Raw genomic sequence first — 24,423 nt, 5'->3', positions numbered from 1 at the left:
AATAATTGGCCTTTGTCTGGATTGTAAGAATGTGCTTATCTCCCTTCTGCATTGCAGGTTCCTAGCTCAGGGCCCGGCATAGCATTAAGGCTTCTTCTACAAACGTCTATGAAAGTTTGCTGAAAGGGGCTGAGTGCTAGACTCGGACAAGCGAGGGGGCCAGGATCTCGCTTCCCCAGGCCTCTCCCTCAGGCTCAAACCCACCAAGTAGGGACAAAAGTCGAACCAACCACCAACCCTAGCAACGCAGGCGGAGCTGAGCCCGCTGGTTGCTCAGGCACGTCACTTCCGGTATCCGGGTTCACGCAGAACCACTTCCGGGGCAGCGGCCCGTGGCGGTGCGGGAGGTGAGTGCGGCGGCTCTGGCGGCCCGGCCGGGATTCCCAGGCGGGGCGGAGCCGCAGTGGCGGCGGGAACGCAGAGGGGGTTGGGCTCGGGCGCCGCGGCCCTGCGGTCCCCGGCGGCGTTGTTCCGCTGACCCCGTCTCTCTCTGCGCGCGGCATGAATAACTTCCCAGCGGCTCGTTTGGAAGTTATTTGAAGAGGGGCGTTTGAGTCCCCGGGAGCCGAGGGCCTCGTCCCGCCCAGCGTTTTCCCAGCGCTTTAGTTCAGAGACCCGGCCCGAACCCAGCGCTCCTCCCGGCCAAGTCGTAGCCTTGACTCGACTCCAACAGGTGGAGCTTTCGGAGGAGTCAGAGCTCCGCAGTCCGTGTGGCCGGGGTTCGACGCCCGGTGTGCTCCCAGGTGCTGGCGCTCCGTGCCTCGTCTCTGGTTGCCTTTCTGGTTCTCAGTTTCCTCCTGTAGAATGAGCACCTCGGCTTGACCCGAGGATTCAGTGAGATGGCGAACGCAAAGCACTTAGGTGCAAAGTGCACGTGTATTGGGTAAATTAATTCTTTTCAAGAGAAGTGGGAAATGACTATGTGAAACCTCACGCTTTTTAAGTGGTGGCAACAAATTCGGATTTAAGAGTTACGTTTTGCAAGGCATGTGCGCAGCAGTGTCAGCCCGCTGGCTGCCAGTTGTGACTCTGCTCGGGGAGATTGCTTAGCGTTCATGGCACAAAATTTTAACCCAGTTTTGAGCGGTTGTTGGGAATGTGTTGTAATGGGACGGGTTTGGGCAAACATAGCCCATTCCTATGAGACAGTGAGAAACCCCTAACACTGATTTTCTATCCCCTAATCTGTTTCAGTTGAATTCTCAACAGAATTTTAAAATCGCTTCATTAGAAACCAAGAATCCTCTACCAACATACTTGGGATCTGAGTTTGTTGGTCTTAGAGAAGATTTTGTTTCTGTTTGCTAAGTCTGGAGAGCTAGCTATACATGTCTCACGGGTTATTAATTTATTTCGAAATGTTGACTTTTTAATCAATAAAATTTTAATTTTAGAACAATTTTAGATTTACGGAATTATTGCCAAGATACTCCAGTGAATTCCTTCCTATACGCCTCACCCCCAATTTCCGCTATTAACGTCTTGATGTAGTACATTTGTCACAATTAATGAACCAATATTGTTAAGTTATTGCTAAAGTCTGTGCTTTATTAAGGTTTGCTCAGTTTTCCTCTAATGTCCTTTTTCCAGGATACATTACATTTAGTAGAAATGTCTCCTTAGATCACGGGTGTCCAAACTGTGGCCCGCGGGCCAACTGTGGCCCGCAATCCATTGTTAATTGGCCCGCAGCAAATTCCAAAAATATATTTAGTTTACTTAAATAAACCAGGTGAGGCAATACGTATTTCACCTCAAGTGAGTGGCCCGGCTGTTTGTGTATTTTACCGCATATGGCCCTTGGTGAAAAACGTTGAAAAAAGTTTGGACACCCCTGCCTTAGATTCCTCTTAACTAATAGTTTCCCAGACTTTCCTTGTTTTAGATAAACTTGACAGTTTTGAGTATTGCTGGTTAGATATTTTGTAAAATGACCCCCAGTTAGGATTTGTCTGGTTATTTTTTCGTGATTAGATTGCAGTTATGAGTTCTGGGGAGGAAGACCACAGAGGAAAAGTGCCGTTCTCACCATATCACATTGAGGGCACATACTACCAGTATAAGTTATCGCTGTCGATGTTAGCCTGGATTACTAGCTTTAGGTAGTCAGGTTTTTCCACTGTCAAGTTAGTTACTCCCTTTCGGTTTGCTCCTGGATCTCCAACACAATGAATGTATTTTTTTGTTTTTGTAAATACTTTCTTTCTGCTCCAGGCTCATCTTGTATATTTCCTGCCGCATTCCTAGAATTAACTATTTCTCGGAAGAGTCCTGGTTCCTTTTATTGGAGAGAGCAAGAGATATGTGTGTGTCTACTAACCTGTATATATACACTTACCTAATGTTTTTATATGTAGTAACCTATATCTATATTAAGCTAAATATGAACCCAGACTGATGTCTGCAACTCTCATCCATTTCACGTACTCTCATCCATTTCACGTGGATTATTCTAGCCTCCTTTTCCGTCTTATCTGTAACCTCCCATTCCAACTGTGACAGACCTAGCTCCTACCATTGTCCATTCATTTACTGAATTCAATTCCAGTATACATATATAGTGGTTTCAGAATTATTAACCTATATCCCCTGGGGGAATAACTTTATCACCTAGAGTACAGTGCACACACATAGTTCCTTTGCCTTTAGTCTTACAGACTCTACTCATTTTCTGTTACTGAGGTCAGCACCTGATTCTCCCGTGTCACATTCTGCATCTCATCCGGGATACCCTGACTTCCTAAATGATTTTTTTTTCCCAAGTCAAGTTGTTGTCCTTTCAATCTTAGTTGTGGATGGTGCCGTTCAGCTTCAAGTTGTCCTTTCAGTCTTAGTTGTGGAGGGCGCTTCCCACCATCCCTTGCAGGACTTGAGGAATTGAACCGGCAATCTTGTGGTTGAGAGGACTCACTCCAACCAACTGAGCCACCCAGGAGCTCAGCGGCAGCTCAGCTCAAGGTGCCGTGTTCAATCTTAGTTGCAGGGGGCGGAGCCCACCATCCCTTGCGGGACTCGAGGAACTGAACTGGCAGCCTTGTGGTTGAGAGCCCACTGGCCCATGTGGGAATCGAACCGGCAGCCTTCGGAGTTAGGAGCATGGAGCTCTAACCGCCTGAGCCACCGGGCCGGCCCCTAAATGATTTTTAAAACACATTTGCGTATGTTAAAGTTTACCCTTTGTGCTGTAAAGTTCTGGGTTTTGGCAAATGCTTAATGTCTTATATTCACCATTACAGTGTCACACAGAATAGTTTCACCTTCAGGGATTATTTTTAACTTCTGTCTTTCAGATTTCACCTCCGCAATCTTATTGACTCTCTCTTCAAAATACCAGGGGTGCCCAAAAAATGTATACACATGACATATTCATCTTTTGTTATCGGTATATATTATTACAATTTTAATACCGTTTTTGCCTTTCTTAAAGTGTGTATACATTTTTTTGGCACCCACTGTATATTTACAACCTGAGAATTTACCACCTCCACTGTTACCGTGACTTTTGGACCATTAAAGGAGCCTCCTAACTGGTCTCCCTGTCCCCTACACCCCTACAGCCTCCTATTCGCAACACAACAGCCAGAGTGACAATTGTAAAATGAGTCAGACCAAGTCTTCTTTTTTTTTTTTGCTAAGAACCTTCCAGTGGCTCCCCTTTCATTCAGAAGAAAAGCCAAAGTCCTTGTAATGGCCCGTTGGCCCTACACAGTTTGCTCACTCTGTTCTTGATCATAAAGTTCATTCCTGCCTCAGGACCTTATTCCTTGCTGTTCCTTCATCCTGGGGTGCTCTAACATATTTTAATGACGCGTTCCTTCACTTTCTTCTTGCCTCTGCTGAAGTGTCACCTTCTCAGAGAGTCCCTTCCCTGACTGCCCCATATACGTATAATAGCACCCCTTTCCTTCCTCTTTTTATTTTCTCATAATACCCCTGACATTGTATTATATGTGTGTATGTAAGTTTGGGAGCCACTAATTGGATGAAAACCCTATGGCAGGAACTAGAATAATGCCCAGCACGTAGTAGGTACAAAATAAATGTTTCAAATGAATGAATATCTCTGACCACTGTTGTCTGCCATTCAAGGATGATCCTCACGGGATCTGGTAACCTGATGAAATTATTTGCCATGTTTGGTAATAAATGGGTGTATGCTTTTTATTAAATTCTGGTAGGGATATGAGATTTCCCCAATGTACCCAATGTATAATAACCTTTGCTTTTAAGCATGTCTGGGCTAGAGACATTGCAGGGCATTCAGCTCTGCCCTGAGAGCCTAAGCAAGCCCCGTGCCTCTCAGCTACTCTTCTTTGTTAAATGAGGCAGTTGGTTGAGGCATCTGCTCTTGCTTTAAAGGTGGGAAACAGGAGTGGGCTCCATCATTTACCAAATATTTGTCAGGCCCTGGAACAAATGCAAGATGGATCCAGAGTCCCTATTATCCAGGAGCTTATAGTGAAACAAGTGAAAAACAGACTCAGTGTAGTATTTCTCAAACAATAAGGAACACATTTTGAATTTTGACCCAGAACGTCCGTATTTGGATGTAGATAAATATAAGTGAAATAACGCTTCAGGATACACTACTCAGCCTTGCTAATGCGATGTTTTCTATTGTCATTTATGTCATTAAAGTGCTGCCTAATAAAAAGAACAAGTGCTGGTTACAGCCTCAGAAACGGCTTGCTGTTGAAACCCATTGACCAAGTAGGTAGAGCTCTGGCTCTGGAGGAGCCAGCCAGTTTGAATCTTGACTTTGCCACTTCCCAGCCGAGCCATCCCTGGGTGAGCCATCGCCAAGCCTGGGACTCTTCATCCTTGTTAGTAACACCTGCCTCCCGGGGTGGTTGTGAGTGAATGCGATGCTGACAGTACAGTGTGTGCATTTCTGGCAAATGATTTGTTCATTGCTTCTACTGTGACAATGGCAGGGAGGCGGGGAGAGAGGGTAGTGGGGAGACAAAGCCTTCGCAGGACGCCCGAGGGGTGAGTACCTCCTAGTTAGTTGAGAGCTGAAGTTGTGATTTCAGCAGGCCGGCTGAGAAGTAAAGCACAAACGTGCACAGAAAATTAGGAGTTGTAAAGCATACACAGTGTGTGTAGAGCCTTTTCTGTTTTCCAGAACTTTTTACAACCACCCTCCTGTTATCCCTGCGCTGGCCAATATGGGCATCTTCTAGCCACGTGTGACTATATTTAAATTAAATAAAATTAAAATTCAGTTCCTCAGTAGCCAAATTTAAGTGCTCCAAAGCCATGTGTTGCTGATGGTGACCATATTGGAGAGCGCAAATACAGAACCTCTTCATGGTTGCAGAAAGTTCTATTGGCTATTGCTTCATCAAACCCTACAAAAGTCTTGTGAAGGAAGTAGACAGAGCATGGGTTTTTCTTTTAAATTGGATTCATTGTTTCAATACTATTCCAAAATTTTAAAACTAATGACCCCTTCACTTGAATAGCAACTATTTTAACATTTTCCTATGGCCTCTTTTGATCTTTAGCCAATGAAAGCAGTTTTATACATATGATGGTTGCAATCATAGTGATTATGTAATTGTTTTCTTTTTTCTGTTAGTGTCTTGCAAAGGCTTTCCCAGCTGACCTGATATACAACATTTATGTTTGCTGTTTTAGTGAAGGGAATATGCCATGATGTACGGTAATTGGGTTAACTGCTTCTTTATTATTGGACACTTTAGTTGCTTCCTGTTTTTCAGTATTATGAGTAGCACTGCATGAACTTTTTTATACCTGAAGCTTTTTTCATCTTTTGAATTGTTTCCTCACTATAAATTCTAGGAAGTGAGTTATTCAGTAAAAGGATATAATCACTTTTATGGCTCTTATTATATATTGCTTAATTGCCATTAAAAAAAAAAAAGCCTAAATACGTTATAGCTTTGAATAGATATTATTGTTTACCTCCAGAACATCCAGTCTCCAGGAGGTCAAGAGATTGGCCCAAAGTGTAGCGAATTGCATGATTCCTGACTCCTGGCCCCATGTTTTTATTGCACTACAAATATTCGTAACAGTGTTGCTGTTTGTAACGCTAGTAAATCCAAGTATTGGTAAAACCAGTAGGCTTGTTACAGACTTAATCATACAACTTGGGGCCAAAGGCATTTTTTTTAATGTGTATTTGTGAGGGGCAACTGAAGAAATGAGAGCTTTCTCGCACCTTGGTATTCACATGTCATAGGATATAGAGCCCTGTCGGGGCTGTTCTCCAGCGAAGCTGTTCTCACAGCCGCCCTGGAATTCACTTCAGAGCCAGTTTATGAGCCACCCCAAACAAATCTGCCTGGTGTCGGAGCGGCATACCTTGTATTTGACCAAAAATGGTATTCCTGAACTTGCAGCCCCACCTGATTCACCACACTGGGAACCAGATGATGTTGGGTGCTTTCCAGAAGTTAAATCTTTCCTGGGAGGATGAAGATCTGCCAGCTCAGAGGATTTGGGGGGGGAAAAAATGGGCCTGTGGCTTTGAAGGCCATACCCAAAAAGACAGAAATGGTGCAAAAAAGTGGCCAGCTTGTTGGCACAGGCACATGACCCACCTAAGTGACCAGATTGAAAGAGAGACAATACACATTGGCATAAATCCCAGTCTATTTACCGAGAACAGGGGTGTCCAAACTTTTTTCAACGTTTTTTACCAAGGGCCATATGCAGTAAAATACACAAACAGCCAGGCCACTCACTCGAGGTGAAGTATGTATTGCCCCACCTGGTTTATTTAAGTAAACTAAATATATTTTTGGAATTTGCTGTGGGCCAATTAAAAATGGATTGCGGGCTGCAGTTGGCCCGCGGTCGCAGTTTGGACACCCCTGACCTAGAAGGTCATCTTTCTTATCCTTTAATCACTCCTCCATGTTGGGGAAATGCTGCTAAGCAGTGAAACGGCAGAACCAAAGTTAAGGAAGGTCTTAGGACAGTTTCTTTAGCTCAGGGCTATGCCATAGGAATATGTCACAGGCCACAGGTGTAATTTTCTTTTTTCTTTTTTTAAAAAATTTAATATAATTTATTTTAATTATATTAGTTTCAAGTGTAAAAACCAGCAATGATGAGACATTTACACCCCTCACAAAGTGTAACCCCTCCCCCAAGTCTACTACCCCTCTGATATATATAGCTGTTACAATACACAGGTATAATTTTAAATTTTCTAGTAGCCACATTTAAAAAGTAACAAGCAGGTAAAATTTTTTATTGTGGTAAAATATACATCATGTAAATTTACCATTTTAACCATTTTTAAGTGTGTAGTTCAGTGGCATTCACAGTGTTATTAGGTTGGTGCAAAAGTAATTGCGGTTTTTTCCAAATTATTTTTAACCTTTGAAACCGCAATTACTTTTGAACCACCCTGATATATAACCATCACCATCATCTATTTCCAGAACTTTTTCATCATGCTAAACTGAAACTGTACCCTTCTAACAATAACTCCTGATTTCTCCCTCCTCCAGGCCCTTGGAAGGCTATATTCTAGTTTCTGTCTCTTTGAATTTGACTGTTCTGTGTACCTCACATAAGTGGAATCAGATAATATTTGTCCTTTTGTGACTGGCTTACTGCATGTAACATGTTTTCAAGGTTCATCCAGGTTGTAGCATGTTTCAGAATTTCATTCCTTTTAATAGCTGAATAATATTCATTTGTATGTATAGACCCCGTTTTGTTTATCCATTCGTATGTTCGTAGACTCTGGGTTGTTTCCATCTTTTGGATATTGTGAATAATGCAGCTGTGACCATGGGTGTACAAGTATCTGTTTGAGTCCCTGCTTTCTATTCTTCGGGACACAGAGGAGTGCAATTGCTGGATCATACAGTAATTCTGTGTTTAGTTTTTTGTGACACTGCCAAACTCTTCCAGTTCGTCTTTTCATTCTTGATAGTGTCCTTCAAAGCACAAAAGTTTTATTTCTTCTTCAGTCCATTTTATTTTTTCTTTAGTTACCTGTACTTTTGGTGTCACATCCAAGAAATCATTGTAAAGTCTAATGTCATGAAGAGTTTCTCCTATGTTCTATAAGTTTTATAATTTTAGCTCTTAAGTTTTGATCTTTGATCCATCTTGAGTTAAAGTTTGTATATGGTGTAAGGAAAGGATCCAGTTTCATTCTCTTGTATGTGGGTGTCCGGTTTTCCCAGCACTATTTGTTGAAAAAAACTGTCCTTCACCATTGAATGGTCTTGTAACCCTTGTTTGGAAATCAATTGACTATATATGTGAGGATTTATTTCTGGGCTGTCTATTGTGTTCCATTGGCCTAGATCCTATGTCAGTTTCACACTATTTTGATTATTGTGGCTTTGTAGTTAAGTTTTAACATCAGAAGGCGAATGCTCCGGCTTTGTTCTTTTTCTTTTTAAAGATCAGGTGAAATTAATAATGTGATTTATTTAACCCAATACATTATTTCAGCATGTGATCAATATAAAACATTATTAATGAGATATTTTACATTCTTATGCTCATACTATCTTCTGAATTGTGTATTTAACTTGGCAGCCATTCTCAGTTTGGACTAGCTGTGTTTCAACTCTCAGTAGCCACCTGGGGCTCATGGCCACCATATTGGACAGCTCAGATTTAGCAGAAAATTGCCCTGGGGCACGGATCTCTGAAACACAAAGGTCTTTGGAATCAGGGGGGCCTGGTTCCACGTCAGCCTGCCCTTTTGTTGCTGAGGTGCACAGAAGGCCACTTGTGGGGGCTGTGGTAAATAAAGGGGAGCAGTTCAGTCATCCCAGGGTAAGAGGAAGCAATAAGAAAGGCTGGGGAGGCGACACGAGCGCAGCCTTGGAATAGAGTGGGGGCTTCGCTGAGCAGTCCACGTCGGAAAGGGCATCCTTGGCAGAGCGTACAGCTTGGGTAGAGGCCAGGATTGTGAAAGAGCCCAGTGCTCTTGGAGAATTACAGGCAGTTCTTTCAGCTCAACTAGGGTATTAGGAATGGGGGGCCCTAGGGAAAGCAGAGGCTGCAGAGGTAGGCTGGACCTTCCGCCGCTGGCCGCCCCTGCCCTTGTCATCCATGTCCCCAACATCTCCTATTTCAGGTCTGGCAGAAGCCTCCTCACCCACCTCCCTGTGTCCACCCTGCACCCCACCTCCCTCGTTTAATGTAAGTCAGGTCATGTCACTTCCCTGCTCAGAACCCTTCTGTGGCCTTACGTTTTACTCAGTTACATTGGAAGTGTCAGCATCCGACAAGGGCAGCCCCCACTCCTCTCTGATCTTACCTCCTTCCACTTTCCCTCCTGAGCCCCCGTCTCTGGCCATTTTGGACTCATATCCCTACCCCAGAGCCTCTACACTTGCTTTTTTCTCTGCCTGGAATATGCTTCCCTGAAGCATTGAATGGCTCAATCTCACACTTCATTTCTCTGCCACTTGATGCCTGTTTCTTCTTCAGAGAGCACTTCCTGTCACTCTATACAAAATAAAATGATGCCTCCAGAAGTTTGTTTTCAAATCAGTTGTAATTAGTTGGCATATCACATCTGGACATGTTCTTTGTCTGCCTCTGCCCTGAGATATAGGCCGCAAGAGAACAGGGATATGTCTGTTTTGCTCTCTCTTCATTGCTTGGTGTTCGATAAGTATTTGTTGAATGAATGGCTGGAGGAATAAATCAACGAATAAGCAAAACCTGAAACAGCAGGCCTTCAGTAAATGTATGTTGATTTGAGATTTTTGTTGAAGTATTTGCATTTACATATTTATTTTCCCTAACTTTATATTTGGGAAAACATACAAAAAAGTTGAAAAGAATCGTCTATGACTATCCATATGAGTATATCCTCCCCTTAGATCCAGGAATTGCTAACATTTCACCACAATCGCCTTATGTATTCGTGTGTGTGTGTGTGTGTGTGTGTGTGTGTGTGTGTGAGAGTGACCGTTTAAAAGTCAGTTGTAGAAACATGACACTTACCTTTGCATTTAGAAGTTGGCTCTGGAGAGTGGTGAGTCAGAGGAGACCTCAGACAGCAGGCAGCTGAGGCCATGGCCTCCGACCTGGACTTCTCACCTCCCGAGGTGCCCGAGCCCACCTTCCTGGAGAACCTGCTACGGTACGGACTCTTCCTGGGGGCCATCTTCCAGCTCATCTGTGTGCTAGCCATCATCGTGCCCATTCCCAAGTCCCACGAGGCGGTGAGTCCTTCCCTGTAAGCCTCAGCTCCTCAGGCTGGGTGCTGGGTACCAGAAATGGACCACAGAAATGGAGATCAGGGCCTGCTGGGCTTTACTGATGTAGTGTGTCCCCAGATTCCCACCCAGTGCGGTTAATACTCTGTTTGTCCTCACATGCATTAAGCAGGGTGTTTTAGGTGCCTTCTACATGTCAGACCCTGCTGGAAGATGTGCTGTCTGCCCCCAGGAGCTTCTAGTCCTTGGGGGAAGGACAGAGACAAATCAAATTCTCACACAGGCTTCCTAAGAAGTACAGGGTACTGTGAGGGTGTATGACAGGGGGAGGACCTGACCTTACCCTGGGACAGGGGCCTGGCTATTACCCCTCCCCCAGGGAGAGGAAATGGTTGCAAGGACCTGAGGAATAAAGGAAGGGGCTAGTTCAAGGAACTGAAAGATGGTGACTGTGGCCACAGCACAGAGGGGAAGTGATGAGAGGGGCAGCCAGAGCAGTGGGCAGGGCCCAGAGGGTTTTAAGTTGGAGAGTGACCTGATCAGAGGGGCTTTTTTGTTGTTTTGACTCTTATTCTATCACTATGCACCCTTCTCCCGCCATCACCACCCCCATTTTCTGACGACATTGATTTGTTGTAGAAGGCAGGTCATTGTCATCACGACATCCACATCCAGGATTTGGCTGATGGCTTCTCTGTAGTGTCGTTTACCATGTTTCTCTGTTCCCCATATTTCCCATCAACAGGAAATTCGATCTAGAGGCTCGAGTCAACTCAGATCAGGTGATTTGGTGCTGTGTATTTCCTGTTGTATGTCATCAACAGGCACGTGGTGTCTGTTTGTCACACATTTAGAGATTTTAGGATTGATCCGTGGGTTTAGGTGGTGTCAGCTGATCCCTCTGTTGTAAAATCCCCATCAGTCTTTTTTACCTAAATGATTTTAACATCCATTGATGATCATTGTTTAGGTCCATTGTTTCCTTCTGTATTTATTAGCTGGAATTCTTCAATAAAGAAGACCTTTTCCTCATCACCTGTATGGTTACTCTGAAATGCTGTTCACACTAAAAGGCATGATAAACGCTTGGTTCTTTCCCTTTATTTATTAATTTCAGAGTAGTGAGTTTGGGCTCTAGCTATCTGTAAACTTAACCAATGAAGCTTTGATTTTCTTATCATTTTAAACACGTGTTTTTGTATATTTGCTATGTCTTAATTAATTTTAGGTTTTTTACGCTTAAATGGTCTCTGTGGGATCTTCATTAAGTTGTATGAAATATTGTCAACCAGGGAAGCCCATTAGAGACTCATTGAGTAGGGTTTTTGCTGGGTACAGGTCACATAAGCACCCTCTGCCTAGCACAGACTAAAATTTCAGACTTCCAGAAGGAAAGCAGGTATTCAACGTAAACCTTATTGTTTGCACAAACAGTTTAAGTACTTATCAGTTCTGGGAATGGTGGGAACACCCAGAACCCAGTTTCCCAGATGCCAGCCAAGGGCCAGCATTGCAAGCTGACTTTTCTAAGGACAGCAGTTGTGTTTTTTTTTAATGTTAACTCTATTCTGCACACCTATAATATACTTATTATATCACTTTCAAGTAGTTCTAAAATAGCTGTATTGTTTTTTACCACCAAGACTCAGAATGAATTTAAGATTTCTTTGTGGTTCTTTTCTGGCCCACAGATAGGTAGGTCCCAGTAGGGATGTCTGGTCAGACCTACTGTGTTTAGAAATTCTTTTCTTCATATGGGTGTCTTCCCACCGTGACATACTGTTAGGTTCATTGGCTTTTAATATTTAGGGATTATTTTTCTTTTGACTTAACTAAACCATTATATAAAACATTTATATACAATAACATTTCCCTAAGTCAAAACTATGTAACAAGATGCAATCACAGAAATTTCCTTTATTCTCAGTATTGTTCACCCTTTCCGCTTCTTCCCTCCACGTAGGTAACCATTTTTATCATTTTGATTTACCCTTCCTTGTTTCTTTTTGAAAACATACACAAATGCATATGTGAGATATATACACTTATTTATTTGTTTAATTATTGTCCCCCTGTGATACACAAAAGATAGCATTCTATTAAATACAGTTGCGCATCTCTCTTTTTCCACTTAACAATATACAGCATATTCTGGAGATCCATTTATCTTGGAGATGACGGGGCCCAGAGATCCTGCTTGTGTCGGGAGGATGATGGAGATTTACTGATGCAGCAGGGGACCCTCCTGAAGGAGCAGACTTGGGTGGAAATGGGGAAGGAGCATGCCGGGTTCCATTTTAAGTGTCTTGAAGATGTCCGGGGGTTGTGTCAAGTAAGCTGGTGGGTCTCCAGGTCTATATCAGGAGAAGGGTCTGGGCTGAGTGTTGGTCAGCATGTGGGAGTTGATGTAATGGAAGCCGTGGGAGAGGATGAGGTCTCCTAAGGAAAGCGGCCCGAGATGAGAAGAGGGCCTAGGTCTGAGCCTTGAGGAGGGGCAGCCACAGAGGGCGGGAACCCTGGGTGAGCATAGACAGGTCCGGGGCCTCGGGGCTGTTCTGTCCATCTCCGGTTCTTATTCTGGTAGCTTGAGAAGGAGGTCGTGATTGGAGTTTCCCCCCCCCCCCCCCCCCACAGTTGTATCACACTCTGAAAACGAAATCCCTGCGCTCTGGGGCTCTGTACTCACAGACACTGACACACTATTGGGTATTATAAATGACAAACATTTTTATTGTCATTGGCCGCTGATGAAGCCTGCTAAGAGTCCCGAGGGAGGGAGGTGATGAGCGTTCTTGTGTTATAGGCAGAGATGTGGAGTCAGGTGTGTCAGGCCTTTTGGAGGGCCACCGCTCACCTCCTGTTGTGTTCTTAACCCTTCGAGGCTGGCCACAGAGGCCTGGGCCAGTCTAGCAACTTGGAGAAAAACGGGTGCCCTTTACTGATCTCTGAGGTTTTCAGTGGTGCAGTGGGTTGAGGTCTTTTGAGGCAGGGAATTGACAGAGGGGCCCCAGTATGCCTCCTCTCCTCCTCCCTTCACTCATTCTGCCATGTAGAAGTTAATTTGTGACAAAACCCTCATCTTTTAAAACATAAATACAGTACATAAGTTCTCATAATTTATCTTGCAGTTTAGGGGAATAAGGCTTATATAAGTGAATTGTCTTCATAACTGAAGCTTACTGTTTGAGGTGTTTTTCTTTTTTTAAAATTTTTCAATGGATCAGTAGTAGCAAAAAATACAGTAGCATAAATTTAATTTTTTATGAGTGCATCAAACCAGCAAATGACCGCCAATTATACAGAGATTCTAGTGCCAGATTTCCTGTGTGTCCCCATAAGGCAGCCTTTGCTCACTCCCTAAACTCTTCAAGAAATAGAGAGGAAACGCTGTATTCTGTGCAAAAACAATCTTACAAAGAGAGGGTGAATGCTAAACTGTGTGTAGAGGCCATGCCTAACAGCTAGCTGGGGTTTGGAAGTTGGATTGGAGGGGAAAAGAAGGGGGTTTTAACTTGGGGCTAGGGACGTCTTAGGAAAAAGGGAGCCTGTGGGAATGGGGACAGCTTTTGGGACTCCAGGCAGCCCTAGGGCAGGAGGGAGGTACCTGGAAATGGGGGTGGCAGGAGGTGGGAGAGGGCAAAAGTGGGGGTGGCAGGACCCAGAAAACAATCTTGCTCTCTTTGCGGTGTTGCTTAGGGCAGAATCATCCGTCTTGCTTGGCCTATAGAAACAAGGTTTATTAGTGGCTTTTTGGGTCAGAAGATAATATTTTTGGCTCCAGATGATGGGAAAGACTTTGAAAAGCAAAAGAATGTCTTTCCTGTTGTTACAGTAAGCCGATTTTTGCAACTAGTTTATGACTTCAGTACTTCAATACTTAGAAGATTATTTGAAAGCTCTTTTGGGGGTAATCAGGGAAGGAAAAAGGAACACATACAAATGCTTCCCACCCCACCCCCTTTCTTTTTATAGTAGAAGCAAGAACCAATTGGTAAAATCAAAACTAAAGTCCCTAGAACCTAAGCCAAATGAGAATACTTTCTCATTGACACCTCATTAAACTAAGACCCCAGAAAACAAACATTTGTGTGAGCCCGATTAAAGCCTGGGCTGTACTTAATCCAAGCATTTTCTTGTAGGCTGGATTGTAAACTATAAGAGGGTAGATTCTTACCCCGTTTCTGTCTAATCTAGGATGCAGATACGTTTCATCTCTCATGCCATTGATTATATGGTGGCCTTGGTGAAAAGGATTCTGGGGCTGCTTGTAGGCTCCAGACTAATTAAATCAATCAGTGATGTCTGCCATGAGCAAGGGGCTGGGGCGTTGGTAGTTTGAATTGCTCATCCTTGGGCTGGTCCATGCGTCTCCATCCGTTTGCACCCATCTGGGGAATTTTCAAAGGCCTAGGCTGCGCCTGTAGAGATTCTGAGTCAGTTATTCTCTGAAGCCTTGGGTTAGTAGTTTCTTAAAGTGCCCAGGTGATTCCGTTCTGCAGCCAATGGTCTAATCCTTAGACCATTTCGCTGAAGCGCAGACCAATTTTGGGAGGACGGGAGGTGTTCAGTTCTACATGTGTTAAGTGTGAAATAATAGCAAGACATCCAAAGGGAGAGCCAGTGAGAAGTTGGGAGTAGAGACCTGGGAATTATTTGGTCAACAGCATTATTTCTTGAAACCCTAAGAATGAGTTACTATGGGGACAGAGCCCCAGAGAGCAGTTTCCAGGCTCTTGGCCTCATATGGAGGGGTGCTGGCTTGAGTGGTAGATGGCTGTCAGCTGTGGCTAGTTGGCCATCAGCTGTAACTATTGAGCCATTGGCCACTAATATAACTGCTGCGGCTACGGAGGGAAGAAGAGCAGAGTCAAGGAGAGTGGAGGAGAGTCGTTGGTCGGTTGGCAGAAAAGCGGACAGCAGGTCGCATGTCGTGTAAACCCAACCTCCAGTGAGACTATAGTGATATGACTCCCCTACCTATGGCTCCGTGGGTTTTCCTTTTGGGCCTCACCATATCCTGCGTTCTTGTGTGGGGAGCGGGAGCTGAGACCCCGCCTGTCACCCCGCATGACAGTTACTGAGCTTTTCAAGGAAATTGAAATTCAGGAGAGGCCTGAACTTGAGGCATTGCTCGAACTACTTGAAGTAGCTTCTGTGCAGCGCAGATCCACTGAAAAAAGGGGGGAGTTGTCCAGAGTGGGGATGCAGCTGGGTCTCGGAGGGGGCGGTAACCAAGGACCCCATCACTCCCCATCTGCATCCCTTCTTCCTCTGTTCCCTGTCTGTCTCCTGTCTTTTCACCTCTCCTAGTGGGGCCCTGCTTCCTCTGCTTGCTGTCCCTGTGGTAAGATGAACCATGGCCATGAACAGCTCCCCAAGTTGATGTCTTTCAGCTGCAGCATCTGGCGGCTGCCTTCCTGCTTGGCCCAAGTTCCAAAGTCCCCAGGGAAGGAACTGTAGCTGACCCAGCTTGGGACAGCTAGGCCAGTGTGGGGGGAGGCGAGAGTCCTATGGAGTGACCTCTAGGGGCAGAGGGGAAGGTCAGTTCCCAAAGGGACAGCAGTGCTGTGCAGACAAAGCCGGAGTCTCTATTCCTCTCGCTCTCTCAGGATACAGAGCAGAGCAGGGGGCAGAGGCCCAGGGGACTGCGGTCTCCCTGAAAACCACCGAGTGGTTCAAGAAGAGCACATGGAAAACCCAGTCCCCACAGAGACTAGGCAGTGAGAACAATCAAGTGATTGAGGAAAAGCTGTTCAACATGACGACGATTCCATGTTCACGCTGCTGCCTTTCAGAGTTTGGTTTCAATAGAACAGAGTTCTTAACAGGGAGTTCTGAGTCCCTTGGGGTTCCCTACATGGGCTTCAGAAGTCTATAAGCTCCCTGAAATCGTTTACAAAAATGTGATGTTTTTATTTCAGGCACGTCCTGGAAGGTGGAGTGCAGTAGGTTAGTGAGGTGAGCGCCCAGTCCTGGGACTTTCAGGAGTGGGTAATAAGGCAGTAAAGGTAGGGAGCCCGTCTCCCCTGCCTTGCCGACAGCCTGCCTGAGCGACTCCCAAGCCTCTGTTGGACCAGTTTCTGCACAGAATGTTGATCCGCTCAACACTAAGCGAGTGGGCGTTGACTTTTAGCTAGTTCAGCAACTCACGCAGCAGATACTAATAGTTCATCTGGCAATTAATCACAAACTCTCCTAGTAGTTTAAATGCTGCCTCTTCTAACCTCTTCATATGTTTAGGTCACATCTCCCCAGCCGGCTGCCAGTCCTGAGGCAGGTACCTTCACTTCCGCTCTGCTGTCTTTGTGGATTGCCACAGTCTCTTCTTGTATTAATGAGGACCCTTTCTGTTGAAAGTTCAGAACCTCAGCTCCAGCTCCAGTTTCCCCAGAAAGAAACTGTATTGCTCTTAGAACTGGGAATTTCAAGGCATAGGTGGGTTCAGAGGCTCAAACGGTCTTCAGGATCCTGTTTGTCTCTCCATCTCCTGGAGATTTTCCTACGAGGGTTGACTTCATTCTGAGGCTCTTGCCACACGTCAAGACGATGGCTGCCGCAGCCGCAGTCTGCTTCCTAATTGCTCGTGATTTACAAGCAAGAGAAGCCATTTCTCTACCTGTGCCCACTTTGCAGACTCATGGAAGGCCTCTGCTTGGCCACATGTTCAAACCTTGCCCCATAGGTGGGAAGGGGTAATGGGCCCCATTTCTGCCAGGCCTTGTTTAACTGGCCCGTCCTAGGGAAAGGCCAGGGTCCCCATGGAAAGGGGGTGCTGGCCAGACAAAGACAAATGATGCCCACCATGGTGATCCAGGGGAGAAGGCACCAGAATTGACGGCAAGAGTGATGGCTTTCAGTGCGATACCCACAAAGACTTCACTGTCAGTGAGAAAGCCCTGTGGTGCTTGGAGCCCTGACGAGCATGGAGCCGTCCTGGGCGCGGAGGGGCAGTGGCCTAGAAGTTCAGACCCCGCTGGAAAATTCTGCACAAGGGTATTGATTTTAAACTAGGCCCCTGCTTGCCAGTGAAGCCTGCCCTAGGGAATAATTAACTTGGACAAGTGTCTACCCATTCTCAGCACCTCAGGAGACAGGCCCACAGAACCAACTTTGCAATTCTGCCCTGTATTTTTTTTAAGCTTGGGAGGAGTTTGCAGTTGAATTGGGTGGCAGGATGTGTTTTACTTAACGAGCCGTCTCTGAGATATTGCTGTGTGGTGGGTAAGGTGAAGGTATAAACATGGTCTCGAGATGTGAACCGGCTCGTGGGGAGCCAGCTGGATACACAAGGAGCCACAGACCAGCCAGTGGGAAGGGCCTGCGTCATGCTGAATCGTGTCTGGAATGAGCTCCCAAGGCTGTTCTCTCTAATCACAGTTCTCCTCGCCTGCCAAGTGCGTCCTGGACTCTGTGTCTCTGTTTGCCTTGTGGAGCCCACATGGACGGTCTCCCCCGCCCCCCGTTTCAGTGCATCCTATCCTCCTGTCAAGGCCAGTGCTACTAGTTCCATCTTAGCAGCCGCCTGCCTCAGGCCTCAGGCAGGAGTGCAGAGCAGGACAGTAGGAGCTTTCGCCCTCGGCACACCTCGTCTGGGTGCTGGCCCCCCTGCAGGTCCCTGAGCCTGTGTCCTGAGCTGTAACAGGTGGGCATTCCGGCCCGACCCACTGAGTTCTTAAGGATCCAGTGAGATTGGGTGCGTGGGGCTACCTGAGCCGAGCTCAGTGCTTTTCTTTCCCTGGATCATTTGAGAGGAAAGAATAGTTTCAGTCTGTTGAAGAGTGACATTCTGTCCTGATTTATAGGGCTAACTCCACACTGAACTGTATAGTGGAAATCGTAAAATTCTGTGCTGTCCGTGCTGGAGCAATTTGATACCTTGTGGCACAGATTCGATTATTTGAATCTGATGAATAGCAGCAATTTTCTGGCCTCGTAAGTGGTTGTGGGCTGCTTCCTTCTTGAGGCCTGTGCCCACAGAGGAGCTCTCTGCAGACTCGGGCACCTCCTGGCCGGCCAGGTTTTCTTCTACCCCCGACAGTGTCATTGCCGAGGAAATCTGAAACTTCCTTCAGAGGAGGCACGGTGTTTCCAGATTTAAAGGTGGGACTGTAGCGCTGGGAGCCTGCCATCCACCTGGCTTGTACAGCAGTGTGCGTTTGAAGAGAAATTAGAAGCCAGCCATTCGTTCAGTCATTCCCGCCAGCCAAGCATTTGGAGCTCCAGTTCTGTGTGACTAGGACTCCAGCATCCGGGCCGTGTATGACAGTTGCCTTTGCTTCCCTGCAGGGTCGGGGAAGACGACTGTGCTCCATTGGGCCAGTCACTGAGTTTCAGTGGGCCTCAGTTTCCTCGCCTGTAAAATGGCGCTCACAGTGGCTGGCATGCCAGGGTGATGGGATGCTCAGTGAGCTGGTGTTTGTAAAGCGCCTACTTGGTGCAAATCACTAAGTGCCTTCTCTTTGTCATTACCCCGTGGCGCCTGGTACAGACCCTCATACACTGGACTCAATAGGTAGGTGATGAATGCTGAGCACCTCTGCAGAGCATGAACGGGAACAGAGTACCAGGGAGATGCTGGCTTGACCAGTAGCCCTGAGTGACAGACAGTGGGCTGCATGAGGGGGCGTGCAGAGAGACGGGTCAAGGCTGGAGCAGAATGGCCCTGGCGGCTACTCGGAGGCTCTTGGAACTTGTCTGATATGAAAAGGGAACCAGCAACACTTTGACAGACATGGTCTCCTAAAGCTGTTGTCTTAGGAGAACAGACTCTGAGAGCAGTGTGGCGGGTGGTGAGGAAAAGCTGTGGGAGGCTGATGCAGAGAAAGAGGCAGGCAGGAGACCGTGGGGTCTGAACCGGCGCAGGAGTGTGTGCCCGGAGAGGACAAGGCTCGGCCAAGAGCCTGCGGGAAAGTAGAGTGGACGTCGCAGATTGGATGTGGGGCATGAGGGAATGGCGAGAACTCAGAAGTGACTGGAGCTTTCTAGCTTGGGTAACTGATGGGTGACAAGGCCAGAAGCTGAGCTGGGGAAGAGAGGAGGAGGTCTGGGTGAGGAGGAGACATAATCCATTCAGATGACTCAATGACTGGAATATGTACACACACCCACAGAGAGCTGATTTCAACTGTAAAAAAACAAAGCATGACTCGAGGAGCACTAACCCACTTTCCTGACTCCTGTGGGAACTTGAGTCACAAACTAGGGGCTTCCGATTACCTATCTATCGACAGATAGAATCTGGAAAACAAGCTGTTCTTTTCCTTCCATGGTCACCTGTGGTTCCAAGGGCTGCTCCACAGAGAGAAAGTCGATTGCACAGTTAACTCAGATTCTCCATCTGAGTGTCTCTTCTTTCATCTATAAAATGGGGGCTCATTAGGGTACTTTGCAAGGCTAAGATACGTCCAGACCATATAACACAGGGCCTGGCATATTGTAAATAATATTAGCAGCTGCTATGGCTGTTGTTCCTGTTAGTATTATTGGTAGCGACGTCTAGCCATAATTATGGTATGTATACTGGGTTTAAAACCTGCCATGTCCTCTGTGGCCATGGAGGAAGTGAGGCCTTGTCTTCAGTTGTGTTTCCATGGAGATAAACAAGAGTGAAGTTCCCAGGATTATGGGAGCTGTTGTCTGTTCTTTCATTTCATTCATTCATCCTTTCATTGATTTATTCATTCAGCAATGGTGAAAGCTGTCCCAAGGAGTTCACAGGCTAATAGGGGAGACCAACACGAGAATACGTAACTGTGGTAAATTAATCCTGGTGTTCTAAGGTTCCTGGGGAGCAGGGGAGGGGTGGAGGATTGACGTACCCTGCTGGAGGTAGAGGAGCAGAGAGGGAAGGCTAGATAGTGAGGAGAGTGTGTTCCTGGCTGTGGCCAAACCGTGGGGGGCGGGGGGAGCGGGGGAGTTTACTGGAAGGCCGAGGAAAGAAAGGTGCTCCTCTCATTAGGGGAGGCCCGTGGAAGCCCTGGGGCCGGACCCAGTGGGGTGGGAAGGAGCACAGATAGGCTGGAGAGGTGGCCTCCTTAGACGCCGTCCCAAGTGTGGGACATGAGGCTGCGGGTGACGGAAAGCCATTGGAAGGCTTCAGGTAGGGGGTCTGCACTTTAGAAACGTTCCTTTGGCGGGTGCACAAGGAATGGCATAGAGAAAGCAGGACAATGGGTTAGCAGTGGGGGAACTGAGGTAGGGGTTGTGATGCTAAAGAGAGAGGCTGAGTGGAGAGGTAGCAGAGGTCAGATCAGAACTTGGTGACCGATTGGCTGGTGGGGAGGAGGGAGAAGTTTGGTCACTGGGCCTCTGGTGGTTCTGCCCATAGGTGGGAGGAGGGCCCAGCCTGCTGGAGAAGGGGCCATGCTTGGTCTGGGCCATCTGAGCTGGAGGTGCCTGGCAGACTCCAGCCTCAGTCATCTGATAGACAGCTGGGTCAGGGGAGAGGTCTGGGAGGTGCCAGAAAAGATGAGGCACCTGAGAGAGGGTCTGTGGAGTGAGGGAAGCAAAGGGTGAGCAGCTGGGTGTCACCCTCTAGGGCTTCTGAACTGGCCCCACTGAAACCTGGGAGGCGCCCAGCTCTAAAGTCAGAGTGGGCTCTGTCCCCGGAGGTCCTGTCCGGCCTTGGCAAGTTCCCGTGTATAAACCGTTCACCTAATCCGGGCCTGTTTGCCCAGGCTGCTAGGGTCCCACTGGTTTTCAGGGACTGACAGGTACTGCACTGGGGATGGTTTCCAGTTCCCAAGGTCTCCTGACATGGGACCCTGTTTGTCTTACACAGTAGCCTTCCCACGGAGCTCCGCAGCCCGTGTACTTGACACTATCTCCTCTGAGGTTCTGCTTCATTTTGTTTGTTTTTCTAATGGGCTTTTTTCTTTATTTTTTGCCAAGTTCCATAGATAGTCAGCACAGAGGGACAGGCTGGGGTAGTCCAGAGCTGCAGTCAGAGACCTGGCCCGGGGCGGGGCTTGGCCCCCTCATTATCTTGGGAAGATCACCCATGGGTGCCTGGTGGGCCTGGGCTGGGCCTTTACTTCTGGTGTCTGCGCTGGCAGGGTGGAGAGGAGACAATGCTGGCCCCCGAGAGGGAGCTGACAGACCCCTGGACTAGGCCTTTGGGTAGGATTGGCCCCTCCCCAGACAAGGTCCTGCCTCTTCTGTAGGGCAGAGGCTGGTGGGTGAGCTGGGAAGGACAGAGCCTAAAGCAAGTTGGAAGCTAGGAGTTGGCCAGTTAAACAGGGAGAAATATTTTTCTCTTCCAGAAAACGTGTGTTCCCTCCTAATGTTCTTATCTGCTTTTTGTTGTCCCATTTTTAATAAAAGAACACAGGTTCTGAGAAATGTTTTCTTACCATAGTGTCGGGGGCACCAGGGCCTTGGGGGGTGGTGGGGTGTGGACACTTGAATAAAGGGGGCAGCTACTACTCATCCTGTTTCTTGGGGCTAGTGTCTCAGGATGTTTAAAGTTTTCAAGAAAGCTAAGAATCCAGATTTGAATGGGAACTCTCCCAACTGGCTCAAATTCTTAAAAATAAACTGCAGGCCAAGTGAAGCCTGCCTGTGGGCCAGTCGGGCCCAGGAGCCATGGTTACTGTTCTCAGAGCGAGATGGCCCTTGCTCGTGTGTCACCTGGCTGTGTCACACTGTGATTTATCACCCAGGGGAGGAGGGAATGCTCAGCAGGCTGAGCCCTCTCTAGATTCTTCCGACATGAGCCTGAGTGGCTAGTGCAGGCCAAGGCCCTTCCCCAGGGTCCACTTTCTTTATCAGTACAACGAAGGCCGGGGCTGGATCTGCGGGTTTGAACCTTTTTGAAGCAGCAGAACCTTTGTTTAAATCAAACCTCACAGGGAACAAATCACGACATATGTGACACAAAAAACTAGAACTCCTCCAGTCCTAGGGAGAGTCTGAGTTCTGCCCTGGCTGCCCTCCCCCGTGAAGCACCTCTGCCAGGCCCCACAGAACAGTGCAGCGACTGCCCACCTGCTGGCTGGCGCTCTCCACTCCTCCTGGCCCTGACATTCAGTGGATCGAATGGGAGGAGAACAGCAGGGTCAGAAGGAGAGTAAGCCACAGTGAGGCTGCCCCACGGCGGACTCCTCACCCAATTCTGACCAGACCCTGCTCAGGGTGGCCAGCCAGCCGCTGGATCCAACCACACTCACTGGTGCTCTGTGTGCATTTTTGTCTCCTCACATCAGCCCTCCAGGGTGTGCTTTGCTATTTCCATTTCACAGCGGGGTAAACCAAGGCACAGAAGGGTCACTTGGCTAGAACGTGGAGGAGCCTAGGTTCCACCCAGGCCTATGAGACCCTAAAGGCTGCCTTCTCCCCTTGGGAGCTCCCTTATTCTTCCCTGAGAACTGCCCTGCTCCTGGGGGCCGTCCCGCAGGCATGGCCATCCTGGGTCCCAGCATGATGGTTTCGATCCCTTGCTCTCTGTGGCAGGCTTTAGTTTGCATAGTCCCTTCAGACATGATCTCATTTTTACTGGGGTCAGGCTTGATTCCTCTAAGCAGAACTCTTTGTTTGTTTATCACCACACAGGAGGCAGAACCATCTGAGCCCAGAAGTGGGGAGGTGACAAGGAAACCCAAGGCTGCTGCTCCTTCCACGAACAAGAGACCCAAGAAAGAGGCCAAGAAGAAGCGCTAGAAGACAGGCCTGGCGAGCGGCGGGAGGGGCACGGGCCGTAGGGGCGCCCTCCTGGGCCTCGGTGTCCTGTTCTCTCCCTCCGTCCCCGGCTCGCTCTGGGACACCCTCTGACCACAGAGACAAGCCCAGCTGGGCAGACCACCACTTCCTCTTCTTCTGCTTCTGTGATGGTTTAGGGCCAAGGGGACGGAAACACTCTGTGAGCGGAGACCGTCTTAGAGGTCTGTTCAGACGTCAGGTCCGCTCAGAGTTACGTTTTACTAAATCATGGAGTCCAGCCTTTAGTCCCACCATGGATTCACACTACATTTTAGAGTCATGGTCTAACGCTGACAGGTGCCACCCTCTCCTACGATTTGTGCACCATAGATGTCCTGCTAATCAGTCCCTTTTCTCTGCTCGTGCAGATAAAGCTAGGCTACACCTCACCTGTTTGTTTGGCTCGGGACGCGTGGCCACTGTGACGTTCATGGTCCCACAAGTGCAGCAGCCAGGTCTGAAAGGTGCCTTGTGTGAGAGCCAGAGAAGACCTGGGCCGGGGTAATGCCTGGTTCTCCTCCAGCAGATGGAAGTAGGGTTTCCGGGCAGGAATTCCCACCCATTCTCAGGATTCCCCCCCCCACCTTCCCCTGCTTTCCCGTTCCCGAATCCCGAGAAAAATTGGTCGGGAAATCGGGAAAATTGGCTCATTGAACCCAGGTGGTTGGTATTATCGGCCATCACTTTGTGGAAACAATTCATTGTGAAGAACAGAAAACAGTTTGTATCTCGGGATTTGGGAACGGGAAAGAGAAAAATTCCTGAGAATGGGTGGGAATTCCCGCCCGGGCAACCCTAGATGGAAGGGATTTGGTTGAATGAGTGCATGTTTCTTAGGCTGAACTTTCTGAGCCTCTGAAATGGGGGTCTTGTCACTCTCAGACCAACCTCTTTTCAGCCCAACATAGCACATTCAAGATGAGCCTTTTGGCTTCCACCTCTGCAATCTCCCACATCCCTCATCCTCCCCCCACCATTCTTTCATCCCTTGACCAGTGAGATAAAGTTGTTTTGGCAAGTAAGTGTCAATAAACTGCCCCACTTGCTGAACCCCCTGTGTGTTGCCTGCTGCTGAGGGAAAGGGGGAGCCTGGTCGCTGCCCTGAGGGTGAAGGAAGGGCTCACCCCACAGAAGTGGGACACTGTGGCCCAAGATGGCCAGCAGTGGGGGGCAGCTCTGGTCAGAGCGGCTGTGCAGCCTTTCTGGGACAAGTCAGAAAGGGCCGGCCAGCTGCTTCGTGTAGCCTTTAGTCACTGGAAACACTTGTGAACGTCCATGCGTGTGTGAGAGTTTCCACTGGGACCAGGCCCCACTCATCCCCCAGTTCCTGTCATCTGAGTAAGACGCTGCCTGTCCTCAGACTTGGTTTGAGAAGAACCAAGTCAAAGGCCTCCCCTGGCATGGGGTGGGTCACACAGGTCCAGCCACATGCCCGGAGTCAGGTGCCAAGGATAAGTCTTGACCTATGGCAACTCTGATTTGCCCAGCTTGTTTACACTTTGCCAGACACTCTCCCAGATGTCATGACTGATGAGGAGGAACTTAAGGGATG

At 47.6% G+C, this 24,423-nt stretch overlaps 1 protein-coding gene across 4 annotated transcripts; it reads left to right on the top strand.

Moving 5' to 3' along the window:
• Window positions 1-221: 221 nt before the first annotated feature.
• Window positions 222-23,921, top strand: MANBAL (mannosidase beta like). Of its 4 annotated transcripts, XM_074317301.1 has the most exons (4): window positions 327-347; window positions 5,582-5,660; window positions 9,976-10,181; window positions 22,725-23,921. In XM_074317301.1, the coding sequence occupies exons 3-4, from the start codon at window positions 10,032-10,034 to the stop codon at window positions 22,830-22,832; spliced, it is 258 nt and encodes an 85-aa protein (XP_074173402.1). In that variant the 5' UTR covers window positions 327-347; window positions 5,582-5,660; window positions 9,976-10,031; the 3' UTR covers window positions 22,833-23,921. The 4 variants fall into 4 exon arrangements, with proteins under 4 accessions (XP_019605798.1, XP_019605800.1, XP_074173402.1 ...); XM_019750239.2 differs by lacking the exon at window positions 5,582-5,660 and having other exon boundaries at window positions 222-347; window positions 9,973-10,181; XM_019750241.2 differs by lacking the exon at window positions 5,582-5,660 and having other exon boundaries at window positions 306-347.
• Window positions 23,922-24,423: the final 502 nt, after the last annotated feature.

Source organism: Rhinolophus sinicus, linkage group LG13 (genome assembly GCF_036562045.2).
Source record: "Rhinolophus sinicus isolate RSC01 linkage group LG13, ASM3656204v1, whole genome shotgun sequence".
Taxonomy (NCBI): Eukaryota; Metazoa; Chordata; class Mammalia; order Chiroptera; family Rhinolophidae; genus Rhinolophus; species Rhinolophus sinicus.
Note: the sequence above shows the minus strand (reverse complement) of the source record. Positions and strands in the feature narration are given on the sequence as shown.

Coding starts and splice junctions, on each gene's coding strand:
- MANBAL (XM_019750239.2), top strand. CDS start 10,032: ATGGCCTCCGACCTGGACTTCTCACCTCCCGAGGTGCCCGAGCCCACC. Junction 10,182..22,724: donor TTCCCAAGTCCCACGAGGCG/GTGAGTCCTTCC, acceptor ATCACCACACAG/GAGGCAGAACCATCTGAGCC.